General features: G+C 39.5%; 2 protein-coding genes across 7 annotated transcripts in view; one reads left to right on the top strand and one right to left on the bottom strand.

Annotated features, from left to right (window-relative positions):
* The window catches only part of agtpbp1 (ATP/GTP binding carboxypeptidase 1), a 29,070-nt gene extending 26,718 nt beyond the window's left edge, over positions 1-2,352 (bottom strand). For all 5 annotated transcript variants that reach the window (XM_054610185.1, XM_054610186.1, XM_054610187.1 and 2 more), the window contains exons 1-3: positions 2,282-2,352; positions 2,008-2,176; positions 487-545 (exon numbers count right to left, since the gene is read on the bottom strand). In XM_054610185.1, the coding sequence (XP_054466160.1) occupies positions 487-518 (32 nt within the window). In that variant the 5' untranslated portion in view covers positions 519-545; positions 2,008-2,176; positions 2,282-2,352. The remainder of the gene's footprint in view (positions 1-486; positions 546-2,007; positions 2,177-2,281) is intronic.
* Positions 2,353-2,372: 20 nt separating this feature from the next.
* naa35 (N-alpha-acetyltransferase 35, NatC auxiliary subunit) lies at positions 2,373-12,489 on the top strand. Of its 2 annotated transcripts, none has more exons than XM_054610191.1 (23): positions 2,373-2,458; positions 3,956-4,081; positions 4,192-4,225; positions 4,538-4,652; positions 4,843-4,917; positions 5,450-5,617; positions 5,831-5,897; positions 6,038-6,081; positions 6,198-6,248; positions 6,758-6,841; positions 6,973-7,087; positions 8,021-8,199; positions 8,429-8,488; positions 8,664-8,770; positions 9,088-9,154; positions 9,510-9,608; positions 10,034-10,212; positions 10,324-10,460; positions 10,589-10,656; positions 10,748-10,888; positions 11,083-11,205; positions 11,496-11,576; positions 11,700-12,489. In XM_054610191.1, the coding sequence occupies exons 2-23, from the start codon at positions 3,961-3,963 to the stop codon at positions 11,757-11,759; spliced, it is 2,175 nt and encodes a 724-aa protein (XP_054466166.1). In that variant the 5' UTR covers positions 2,373-2,458; positions 3,956-3,960; the 3' UTR covers positions 11,760-12,489. The 2 variants fall into 2 exon arrangements, with proteins under 2 accessions (XP_054466166.1, XP_054466165.1); XM_054610190.1 differs by having other exon boundaries at positions 10,571-10,656.
* The last annotated feature ends 872 nt before the right edge of the window (positions 12,490-13,361 follow it).

Genomic DNA, 13,361 nt, shown 5'->3' with positions numbered 1-13,361 from the left:
GTGCAGGAGACAAAAAAAATAATGGAAAAATGGAGCGAATGATGAAAAAGTACGTAAGACTGGACAAAGAAAAACATACTGAAGCGGAAGTAACGCCTAAATAAACACACTGCATAAGTTATATAATTGACATGACCACGGAATAACTAGAAAATGAACAAATTATATATATTTAAACTTGATCATTGCAAATACACTAAAAGGTTTATCCAAAGATGTTTCCTCTGCATTAATGATGAGTGTTATTTTCAGTAATAATGACAAAAACTTATGGACGGTTCAAGCAATGCCAACTAATTATCTGCTGTGTTGCACAAACAAGCTTTCTTTCCGACACAGTGCAACACAAAGAGAGAGAAGAGAGAGAGAATATGTGAACACATAGTAACTCACAGAAACACAATCATAATACATATCACAGCCTGTACATGTGTTTTTTGTGTATGCAAATGAATGAGTTTGTCTTCAAATGGCATGGCAACTCACCCTTTCTCTGTGGCCATTTTGGGTTTGTTCATTTTTACAACTTCAACATTTCATGTCATCTGTAAGAGAAATAAAATAAAGACTGCAATGACAAAAAAAAAGTACAAGCATACACAGCTTTGCCCATTGCACCAAAAGAGATCCCACTGAAATCCCTCTGTTGTAATCTCAGGCCTGCAACTATGCGAAAACCAGATGCCAATCAACCTAAACTGCTTACTGTAGCTGTGAATGCGTTGAACTGCACATATGAGTTAGCCCTGTTACAAACTAATGACCTGTCTGGGAAGTGCTGGGACGACATACAGCTGCAGAGAGATTGGCTCATATTGAATTTACCAGGACAGACTTACTATCAGATATACAGAACCGCCTGACTGATTTTACACGAGACAAAGAGGCCGCCCTACATGCTGCAGATCTCAAATGACTCGAGACAATAGACCCGTAGATAATGTAATTTGAACACAAAGTTTGGAAAAAGGCATTCAGCAACATTTATTTAAAAACAGAAAAAATTATTCTTTATTCAGCAAAAAAGTCTAGCAAATGATTACAGCATTGGTAAAGTGAATTTCCACAGGTCTCTCAGGAGTCCTGGATTAGATCAAGTCACACAGTGAATACAGGAGCATTTATGGGATGAGATAAAATGAGTCATAAATAATGCTACTGTAAAATGTGAAGCTATTAGTCAACACCATTATTGTTTGATAAAGATGTTTTATTACATGTAACTTAACAACATTATAAGGTTCTTAAAATGACAATGATACATAACATTTGTAACCAATAAAACAAAAATACATAATACAGGTAAGGAAAGAAAATAGCACCACACAACATTAAGAAGTTGAAAGTGTTTTTCAATTAAAAAGAAGCTCTTAAATAAGCTGACTAACCTCAATTCAGGCCAAGTCAGGATTTTTTTTTCCCAAAAACCGCATTGTCAGACTGCAAAAGTCCAGTTTTACTGGACAGGTAACATTACAAATGACCACACCTGAGGATGCCAGGTCACTATGAGCTGAGAAGGAGCAGCTGGATCAGATCATAAAGACCCTTGTGTGTTAAAAGGATAATCTTTTGAAGCTTTTTTCCCCCCCAGAGCATTTGCAAAACTGACATGTTGTGGTGGTCAGCTTACACGGGACAGATGGTGGCCTGAACACAATACCTCCATAGGGCTGCCTCCTTCCACAAAACCACAATCCAAAAATCTATTTTAAAAAAAACATGGAAAGCCACAGGGACATATGGGTTAGTCACCGTTATAAGGCTATTGTTAGCCACGTAAACAGCTATGCAAGGCTGTTTTACAAGATGCTAAGTGAAATACCCTAGCTGGGCTGAGAAGCTGCTGTCTGCTGCACCTGCTGGACTAGTCACTCATTAACGGCCGCCTGTCTGCTGCAGCGGGCATGCTAACCAAGGGATATGCTAACAATAAAGCGCACACAGGCGACATTAGCTGGAGCATTACACCTGCATATTAGTAACGAGAGCGAGGGTTGTACGAACCTGTCTGGAGAGGAACTGCTGTCCCATGCAGGGTGGACCGATACCAAGATAAGGGGGGGCCGCTACTGGTCGTCTGAGCGTTGCCTGAAACGCCCTGATGATGTTGTGATGAGACCAGTCCCGACTGTCAGAGGGGCTTGACGGTGAACAACGCGAGAGTACGTTGTCTCTGCGTGGTTTTTTGGGGTGCAGTTAAGAAGAGGATAGAAATCTCCATAATGAGCCTCATGCATCATGACATTCATCAAAGTATATCATTTATAAAGTTTTGTACCTTGAACTGACCGGGGCTCAAACTATAAACTGGCCATGCTGGGCTTGAGCTCCATCATGACAAATAAGGACTACATCTCCCATGTTGGAAGTGGCCTATGACGTAGTAATTATGCGCCGATTTGTACAGTCGTTGAAGAGATCTCTATTAGCTACATGGTTAATACAAAATACTAAGGTACGTGCTCATTTACATGATGTGGGGTTTTAATAAGAGTCCTATTGTTTTGTTATGATATAATCAAGCTTTGAACACAGGAAAGATCCACTGTGGGCAACATTAGCTTGTTAGGACACGATTTACAAGCTACTTTAAGGTTGGTGGTCGTTAGCAAACATGTCCTATGCATCTCACGTCTTTTGATACCTTGGATAAGGAGTCTGAAATGTATTTGTGTAACGTACGTCGGTTTTGTAAGCATTACAAATGTCTGTTAACTCATTACACATGTTTAGACGATGGAGCCACAATAATAAGCTGACACACTGTTACCCTCTTTGGTAACGTGATTCTATTGACATGTTGGATAGCTACGTTTATTGTCTCTCACCCACAGACTGAAGGAAATGCATCACTATCTTCTTTGACCTAAATATAATTATTTTAGATTTTAGTGTGTTCATATAACACACACATCACGTGACTGGCTGCAGTTGTTGCCTTATTGAATAAATACTTTTCATAGTAAATCTCTCCCTAGAAATGTATTTCATTACATTAATATCTGATAGATGTGCATGAACTATTATTGAATAAATACACCCCTCAATAATCAGTCATACGAAAATGGAAGAGTTTTTTGCCCAAAACATCTCCCACCGACCCTCTTTGGAGTCATCACAGTACTGACATGTTCTTTGTTTCAAAGGCTGAGACTTTCCAGTGCACTCAGGCGCACAATTTACTCCTTTTTAGGCTCTAATTTAAGATTCAGTTCACAGGGCTTGATGTTAATCCTCTCCTGTTGCCTGAGAACATAATAAACCTAATGTTCAGCTTTGCAGCAGTAGAGTTTAAGTGTAAACATTATTGTGTAAATGTTTTTTAGAACATACAGCTCCCTGCAGAACATGCATAGCTGTTTAAGTGTGTTTAAAGCTTGATCAGCAAGAAGACTGTTTGCCATCTAACCTTTGGAGAATGTGAATAAATGTAGTAAATGATTGTGTGAATGTTAATGTGTATTTTTCAGTTAAAGGTTAGAAAATATATAAAGAGGCGCTTCATTGGCTCTTCACCTGACCCGCTTAAGTCAATCATATAATGCTGGGTTTTCTTACTATGGATAGTTTGACTTTTGAAGACAGGTTTTATTAATAACATAGATAAGGGCTGCATTTCATTTATGGTGGCCTGTTTTGGAGTTAATGTTCTTGCAGGCCCACTGGCACGACTTACTGTCACACTCAAATTGATGTGAGCCATCATTAATGATTTAGTTACACCTGTGTTATCTTGCTATGGTAAAGCAAAATGTCTGACAGGGGAGGTCTACTTGAAGCGTGTGAACAGGGAATGACCCTCAATGAATGTTATGTTGACATGATCTGTTTTGCAGTCAGACACCAAATATTTTTACATTTCCCCCTATTTAAAATAATGCTTGTAATATCTGACTTTTTGTAATATTTTGGAAAAATGTATCCTGGTACACTTTGTGTTTCTCTTTTGTAGTCACAATGGTGATGAAGTCAGCAGTTGACGATGATGATGCTGGCTGGGGGCTAGGCATCCCAGAAAAGATGAAGAACAATGCCAACTGGATTGATATTACACATGAATTCAAGGGCGCATGCAAAGGTACAGACTCTGCAAGTGGTTGTGTGAGTGTGTCGTATGTGTGCAGTTATAAAAGCTACTGACGTGTTCCTTCTTTTCTCTTTCCTTGTCCTCATCCTTAATTCATGCAGAGTTGAACCTTGGAGAGTTGCTTCATGACAAACTGTGAGTAGTTATTTTTTGCACGCTCAGACTTTAAAGAGACAGTTCACTTCAATTAGAAAAAACACAATAAACACTTTCAATAGTCTGTGTGCTTACACTCTCAAAATATTGAGCTGAGAGTGTTTTTATGCCCCAATTGTTTATACACTGTTTCAGAGACTTCATAACATTGACAAGACAGAATAATTACAATAAAACAGGTTTGAATTTACCATACTGGTATCTGCATCAGCTTATTAGATCAGTAGGTTTTGTTGAACATTTGTAAACGCACATACAACACAGACACTAATCGATTTGCTATGGTGGCAGGTTTGGCCTATTTGAGGCCATGTCGGCCATAGAGATGATGGATCCTAAGATGGACGCAGGAATGATTGGAAACCAGGTCAACAGGAAAGTGCTCAACTTTGAACAAGCTATCAAGGTACAGTACCGCTGCCATACAATAACTGTAAATTCTTAGGGATCAATACAGAAATCCTAATTTTGTAAAAATTTAAATGTACAACTCTGATTGCATTGTCTAGTTAAGTTATTATTTATTTTAAATATATAAACAGTAAAATGAACCACTTAGTCCTAATTCATTTGTATTACTGTCGTGGTCGTTTTAGGAAGGGGCCATTAAGGTGAAAGACCTTAGTCTTCCTGAGCTGATTGGGATCATAGACACATCTTTCTGCTGTTTGGTGAGTCACTTTCTTCACTTTCTGTAAATGTTTGCATTTTGTGAGTAATATAAATGAAGATGTTTGCATTTTACTGACCCACAAATGGCATATTTTCCCTTCTGAATAACTCCCCTCCACAGTGAAATGAAAAAAGAGTGGTGACAGAGTTATTGTGTTATTCAAGATCACTGGTCAAGTAATTCCCACTGGTTGATGGTTTTCTGCAATGTTGTTGAATTTGGAGAGATGTAGTGCAGACAGAAAACATTTGATAAATTGTCTTGAGAAGTCGTAGAGAATTTAAATGTTTGTGATTTTGCCAGAGAATACGAAAAATGGCATTATAAATATTAAATGGCAATCCAACTTCGAAACCAACTTCGAAACTTAACTATTTTCTTTTTTTCTGAAATAACTAACATAAAAAATAGAAAAATGTAAAAGTCATGAAGGTGTTTGAATTTCTAGGGATTGAATCCTATTGAAATTTAGATCAGCCCCACTGCAGGAAACCCAGCACTCATGTGTGTGTGTTTGTGTATATTCACAGATCACGTGGCTGGAGGGCCACTCCCTGGCGCAGACTGTGTTCACCTGTCTGTACGTCCATAACCCGGACCTGATTGAAGAGCCAGCCCTCAAAGCCTTTGCCCTGGGCATCCTGAAGGTGTGTGACATCGCCCGGGAGAAAGTGAACAAGGCTGCTGTGTTCGAGGAGGTAAGCAACTTCCTACATTTGAGCGTTTACCTAAGCTTTTACAGTCCGTGGGGGGTCTGGGATGTTTTTTTTTTACCATTTTACTGATGTGTCTGCTTTGTCCAATGGCATTTATGTAAACATTTGTTTAAGTTAAAATTACAACAGGCCATTGATAACTCAGTGTCATATTTAAATGTTGAAAATGCTGATTTATTGTATATTTTTCTGTAGGAGGATTTCCAGGCCATGACCTATGGCTTCAAGATGGCCAACAATGTCTCAGACCTGCGAGTGACAGGTATAAGTACTGTACTGTGATAGATCATTGAGTCTACAGCTGTACATGTACTGTACTTAGGCCCCTGCTGAGTAATACTGTTGTTTCAGAGAAATAAAGCTGAGGTAATGTCTTTCTCTCATATTTGCTCTTCCTGTTAGGTATGCTGAAAGACGTGGAGGATGAGTTACAGAGGAAGGTTAAGGTATTTGTTCTCGGCGAGTTTAAGCCACAGTCTTTTCCATTTCAACTAATTTAATGCTGATAAGAATGCTGAGTATGTCATTGGTTATATATTGTTTTTCTCTCCCACTGCCTCAGAGCACGCGCAGTCGACAGGGTGAGCAGCGAAACCCAGAGGTTGAGCTGGAGGTACGTCAGGTCATTCCTCCATGTCTATGGAGGGTTTGTTAAACGCATATATCTTTGGAATAGCATTTATATCCTTTGAAAGCTTAACAAAAGTTGCTTTTGACTGACGTGATGCATTTTCAACATCAAATACAAATGAAAGTAGACAATCAGATTGCGTCGCCGGTCTTTATTCATTTTGTGAGTATCCCTTCATTTCAGCCACAAAGTAAACCTCGAAACCCCTTTCTCAATCTGCCTGTTAAAACTTGTTTTCCGTCTACTGTCTGTCAGAGTGTGAGGCTCATATGACCTCTGGAGACTCTTCTTTGGAATTTCCAGCTCTTTCATTACAGTAATAATAATAATAATGAAGGATGGAAAAATCTGACCCAAAAATGGACTTTGTCTGGGTGGTTTGTTATTTATCATGCCTTGTAAAGCTTGATAGACAAATTAGGAAATATATGTATTAATAGCTTTGCATGTACACTTGATCCTGTTTAATGTTCTCATACTTTATTTTCCAGCATCAGCAGTTCTTGGCACTTTTCAATAGAATCAAGTTCACACGCCTTCTCCTGACTGCACTGATCACCTTTACCAAGAAAGAGGTAATACCCATAAAAACACACACAGTTGTGGATGCAGAGGATTGCTTTAAAGTGGATTTGCAGGCTCTTGTTGAATTAAACATTTTCTTCTTTGTTATGTGTGTTTTTGTTTACGGTTTTCTCTTTATCAGACCAGCTCGGTGGGCGAAGCCCAGAAGCTCGTGGCCCAGGCTGCTGATCTCTTGTCAGCCATGCATTCCAGTATTCAGCACGGCATCCAGTCACAGAATGACACCACTAAAGGAGGTAACATACACACTCGCATAAACTCAGAGGCAGGGTTCATTGTTAATGATTTTTATTCACTTGCCCCATGTCCGGAATTTACGTGCCCATACACAAAATGTGTTATTCATTAACGGCTATAAAATAACAATAACAACAAAGATTAATTGTCATTGTTTCCATTGAGCTCAATGAGCTCATAAACTTTGTCTTTACCCCGCACCACCTGCTCACGAGTGCATGATCGGTTCTAAGCTTGTGCAACTCTCAACAGAGATGAGAAGGAAGTGAGATGGTTCACTCCTTAGCTACTTGATTCGTTAGCTCTGGAATAAAACACGTGTTGTTTTCTTTTTGAGTTGCACGATTTACTAGCCCTAATGTGGCCTTTTACTTTTCCCGGGCAATACTTTTGTCTTTTAGGCGGGCATTTAGGGGAATCTATTGATTTATAAGTTTGTTTTATTTAATGTATATTCATCTGTAAGTAAGAATTGTTGTGTTTTTGGTACCTTAGAACGAGCCGTTTATATCTACAAAAGGGATTGTTCCACTTCACGAAGTCCGCTATGTTGCACACCATGTTTCTACAGTAGCCCAGAATGGACAAACCAAACACTGGCTCTAGACAGGGCCGTACACGTTTTTGCATCAGCCACTTTGAGCTCCTACACCTTTGGCACATGGGAGAAGTTTCAGTTGGTTTCAATCTGCAACCTCACTGCTAGATGCCACTGAATCGTACACACTGGCCCTTTTAATAAGTTGTCATGGCAACAAAGACAGTTACAATACAACACACACTAAAAATACCTCCTCTACCTTTTAAAAAAGGTCCAAACACAGAGCTAAAACAAGTCTGTTAAAGGTGCTGAGGCCACCGGGAAGGGAAGATTACTTAACATGTGACCTCTATTAACCTTTTGTGTTTTTAATTTTCTGTGAATGGTGCAGACCATCCCATCATGATGGGCTTTGAGCCGCTGGTAAACCAGAGACTGCTGCCACCTACCTTTCCTCGCTACGCCAAGATCATCAAGAGGGAGGACATGGTGGCTTACTTCGGCAAACTCATAGAACGCATCAAGACTGTCTGTGACGTCATCAACACCACCAACCTGCATGGCATACTGGTAAACACAGTATGCCATTACTATGCTGTCTGAACCAGTAACCTTTAAAAGGCAGCTTCTGCTCTTGTCTGTGATTGTTGGATTGCTTAGTTTGAAAATACTTTCTATCAGACATTTTCTTAAGTGGTCATCTCGCCATACATACACATGTTTTGTAGGACATTAAACATGATAACGGCATATGAATTGAAACTTTATGAATAGAGTGTTTGTGTTGTTTTCTTTACAGGACTTCTTTTGTGAGTTCAGTGAGCAGTCTCCCTGTGTGCTCTCCAGATCTCTACTACAGGTGAGTTAATAATGCCATCACTGCTTTTTCTTCTGATGCCTTCAGAGTAGGTGGTTTGTGTACATGTAACAAAAAAATAACACCATAGATGATATCTTATCATCTCATAATTAAAAAACGTATCAGTTTAACACAAGTTGTATGAGAACTAAAGGGATTGTTTTCCTATATCCAGACAACGTTCCTGATAGATAATAAGAAAGTGTTTGGGACCCACCTGATGCAGGACATGATTAAAGATGCTCTAAGATACTTCGTCAGCCCGCCGGTCCTCTCCTACAAGTAAGACTGTCAATAAACAAGTGACTCATTTAATGCCATTCACATTTTTAAGTTATTTAAAGGGCTGATTTGGAGCGTGGTTTTTTCTGTTGGTGCGAGCATGATATGGCAACTCTCTTGCTCATTGTGTATCAAGATCAGCTGTGTCAAGCTTATTGTGTGTGTGTGTGTGTGTGTGTGTGTGTGTGTGTGTGTGTGTGTGTGTGTGTGTGTGTGTGTGTGTGTGTGTGTGTGTGTGTGTGTGTGTGTGTGTGTGTGTGTGTGTGTGTGTGTGTGTGTGTGTGTGTGTGTGTGTGTGTGTGTGTGTGTGTCTCCAGGTGCTGTCTGTTCAACAACCACCAGGCCAAAGACTACATTGACTCCTTTGTTACGCACTGCTCCAGGGTATGTAGCCTCTACTGCTCAAAGCTGTAGTCTGGTGCATGAGGTTGCTTTGTGAACTTTATTGCCTGTTTTCAGTTGGTTTCAGTAGTAGAATTATAAGTGAATAGTTTAGGTGGAGAGCTGTAGTATTGCTTCCCAAAAAGAGAATTCAATGAGAGCCGTGATATCTAGTGAGACTTAGGGTGACAGGACATATTCATTTCTGCTGTTCGAGGAATTTGTGATTTTTGCTATTTTAGAAGTTGGGTTGGAACACAGAAAGTATGTGCTTGTCTATCATTAGCCTCCAACATGAACAGGCAAGTTGTCAAGCTGTGTGTTTTATTTGTTTGTGTCTTGTCAACTCTCCCTGCAGCCGTTCTGCAGTCTGATCCAGATCCACGGACACAACCGAGCTCGACAGAGAGACAAGCTGGGTCACATTCTTGAAGAGTTTGCCACACTGCAGGACGAGGTGAAGGGCAGCTGTTTCCTCTGTCGTGTTCCTCTTATTCAGTTTTTTATTATATTCAAATGCAGCAACAGCGTTTTTGCACCACACAAGTTAGGCAGAGATATGTCACCTGATGTAGCACTTATTATATTCGTATTAGTCTGTTGCAATTATTGTTTTCGTAGTAATTTGCCTCTGCACTATACTTTTGCTCTGGTTTATGCTTTAAGATGCTTGTTTAAGAAAGGAGATGCACTTATGACTTCTGGTGACTAGTAGTTCTCTTGAATACCTATGTTGAATACACTTCCTGTAAGTCGCTTTGGATAAAAGCGTCTGCTAAATGACTGTAATGTAATGTAATGTAATGTAATGATCTGAGGACAGGTGTGTTTTTTTTTATAATTCATAAACCAACAACTTAACTCTTCTTTTGTGCTCTGCAGGCAGAGAAGGTGGATGCAGCGCTGCATAGCTTGCTGATGAAACTTGAGCCCCAGCGGCAGCATCTGGCCTGTCTTGGCACCTGGATCCTCTACCATAACCTGAGGATCATGATCCAATACCTGCTGAGCGGCTTTGAACTGGAGCTGTACAGCATGCATGAGTACTACTACATCTACTGGTGAGAGCACACACATTTTGATTTGTCTATTGCAGGTAACTCTGAATCTCTGAGTTCACAGGCGCACTTTTAATCATCTGTGAATGAATGCGTGTTTGTTTCTGACTGCAGGTACCTGTCCGAGTTCCTTTACGCATGGCTGATGTCCACTCTGAGCAGAGCCGACTCCTCCCAGATGGCAGAAGAGCGGCTAATGGAGGAGCAGGTGAAAGGACGCAGCAGCAAAAAAACCAAGAAGAAGAAAAAAGGTATGCTCTATTGTAGTATCTGTGGCTGAGGTAAGAGTATGACCACGTCATTAAATGTGGAAGTGAGAGTTTCCTGTACAGTAGGTGCTCATTATAATAATTATTTGAAGTTTGGGGTTCCTCTACAGTTCGCCCTCTAAGCAAGGAGATCACCATGAGCCAAGCATACCAGAACATGTGTGCCGGCATGTACAAGGTAGGGCATCAGCACAGATTCACTTTTGACCTCTCTTCTATGTCATGTGACACACACTGCTGTATTATCCATCCTCTGTGTCTCTCCTCAGACTATGGTAGCCTTGGATATGGACGGGAAGGTGCGTAAGCCTCAGTTTGAGTTGGACAGCGAGCAGGTTCGCTACGAGCATCGCTTCGCCCCCTTCAACAGCGTGGTCACCCCCCCACCTGTGCACTATATCCAGTTCAAGGTACTGTCGGTTTGGAAGTCCCCCGTTCTTTGAAACCATTACTGTATTTCCATTTCTCCACCACTCATTTAATTTCGCTCTTTTTTTCCCTCATCAAATACCCATCACCTTTCCTTTTTCAAATAGTTTCCTTTTTTTTTTTACTTTTGTTTGATTTTCCTGCTCTTTAACTTTTCCCTTCTCACCCTCTCCAGGAGATGTCCGATCTAAAGAAGTACAATCCTCCGCCAGGCTCGGCTGACCTCTACATGGCCGCCAGCAAACACTTCCAGCAGGCCAAGCTCATCCTAGAAAATGTGCCCAGCCCGGACCCTGAGGTAAGGAAAATGAACTGCTTTTTATTAAATGCATACTGTTAAAGGAAATGTTGTGTTTTGTTCTATTTTCATTTACCAGGGAGCTATGAGTCCCAAGGTTCAAAATCTATTCTTGAAAAGATTTTCTTATCTAGACCCTTTCAAACCGTTCAATCATTCCAAAGCATGGCCTCAGCTTTATTGGGTCAATGATTTTCTGCTGTAGTGCTCTTAACTAATTGAAATGGTAAGATTGTACTCTTGTTTTTACCTTTTCTCAACCATCAATAACGGTTTATGATTGATAACAGGTGAACCGTATACTAAAGGTGGCCAAACCCAACATCGTAGTTATGAAGCTCCTGGCTGGAGGCCACAAGAAGGAGACCAAGGTAACGCGACATGCACATCGCCTGGATTATCATTTAGTTCTGTATAAACATACATTGTGATAGGTTTATGTTCATGTTGGTAAATGTTCCATGTTGTGAACACTATTTTTTCTGCATCCCTAGGTGCTCCCAGAGTTTGACTTCTCAGCTCACAAGTATTTTCCTGTCGTCAAGATTATCTGATTCTGCTTTGCATCGCGGGTTGATTGTTATGTCATCATAAGGACCATTAGCTGCAAATACAAGTCCCTCATCTGAACAAGTGTGCAATGGCCCTGATCTGGTCTGTGTTTGTACGTGTGTGCGTGATACACCTAACTGTTAAGTTGTATAAAGGAGTGTTTGATACACTTGATTCTTTTTTTCACCCGAACGAAAGATGAAACCAGACCAGAGAACTCACACATGGACCTAAATGACTGACAATATCCACATCTGCATCTGTGAAAATCTTTATTTGTTTGTGTGTGTGTGTTTGTGTGTTTGTGTACACGAGAGTTGGACACAAGTCGAGGTGCTTTTACGCAAGTATCTGGCCGATGGAAATGTTTTCTAAGCTGTTTTGTGAAGGCTTTGAAAGAAGAGCTGTAATAATAATAATAATGATTGTTCAATCATATGAAACCTTTCTATGTATTGATGTGCTTATTTGAATGAAAATGTTGAGCGTGGGAGGACTGCAGTATCTTGTTTTTACTTACGGCACCAGTTTCATCTGCATCCGTCCATTGTGAAATCTAGACGGGATAATCTGCAGAGAAGAACCACTAACAATGTGAATTATTTTGTAAGTGCAGAGTAAAGTTTCAACACACGTATGAGATTCAAAAGACACAACCAACAGCAGTGGTAGAGATACTTTCCAGGCCAGGGAACCAATTGTCCAATTGACCAGCAACTGTCACACATATAATAAAACATGTCTTTACTTATTATCATTTAATTCCTTAATCGAACAGAATGTCACTTTTTTTTAGTGTTTTGTTAGGACAATGAAATCTGTTTTGGGCACTCAAAATACCATTTTAAGACAATCCAAATATAAAAAATAGTTATGGAAAGGTAGATTTTCTTCAAACATTGAATTATACCAATCGTGCATGAATATAGATTTATAGTTGATCATCTTTTTTTCTCAATTTCTGAAATTCGCTCACTGAAAAAAAGGTAAGGTTAATTTCAATAAGATATTATTGTGTTACGTTCATAAGTTAAACAGTCCTGAATTTAATTGAGACCATTACTGTGTTATAGATTTGGGATGCTATAATAAATAAGGGAGTGTACCCTGAAGTAGTAAATAGTAGTTGAATAGTCAGTCTTCACAGACATTTGATATTTAGATATACTGAAGAGAGATAACAGATAACACATGAACTCTGTGGATTGTTTTATTCACAGATCGCACAGTGGCTCTAAACACACTTTGATATAATGTATTCGTCTCAGTAAAGACAAGTTTCTTTTACCTCCCCAATGTTTAGTAAAAAAACAACAGTTACAATACTTTAAACTGAGAACCCCTTTGATCTCTTCAGTTTAATTCCAAAGTGAACTACTTCAACATGAAATTAAGTTTATATGGCAGGTGACTGTAGACGTTAATGAAAAGATATGAGATATTTAAAGTACAAATTGGACTTCTGCATTTACCTGTGAGGTATACGTATCAACTCACTTTCTGTAGTTTGCACACTTAATTAATTTAGTTTAGTTTATTTGCACAATTGAAAAAAATACAAAAAACATAACATTGATAAATTATATCACAGTGCAGGAAGAGGC

This window comes from Anoplopoma fimbria, chromosome 13 (genome assembly GCF_027596085.1).
Source record: "Anoplopoma fimbria isolate UVic2021 breed Golden Eagle Sablefish chromosome 13, Afim_UVic_2022, whole genome shotgun sequence".
NCBI lineage: Eukaryota > Metazoa > Chordata > Actinopteri > Perciformes > Anoplopomatidae > Anoplopoma > Anoplopoma fimbria.
This window is presented reverse-complemented; position numbering and strand designations above follow the sequence as displayed.

Coding starts and splice junctions, on each gene's coding strand:
- naa35 (XM_054610190.1), top strand. CDS start 3,961: ATGGTGATGAAGTCAGCAGTTGACGATGATGATGCTGGCTGGGGGCTA. Junction 4,653..4,842: donor ACTTTGAACAAGCTATCAAG/GTACAGTACCGC, acceptor TGGTCGTTTTAG/GAAGGGGCCATTAAGGTGAA. Junction 7,088..8,020: donor GAATGACACCACTAAAGGAG/GTAACATACACA, acceptor TGAATGGTGCAG/ACCATCCCATCATGATGGGC.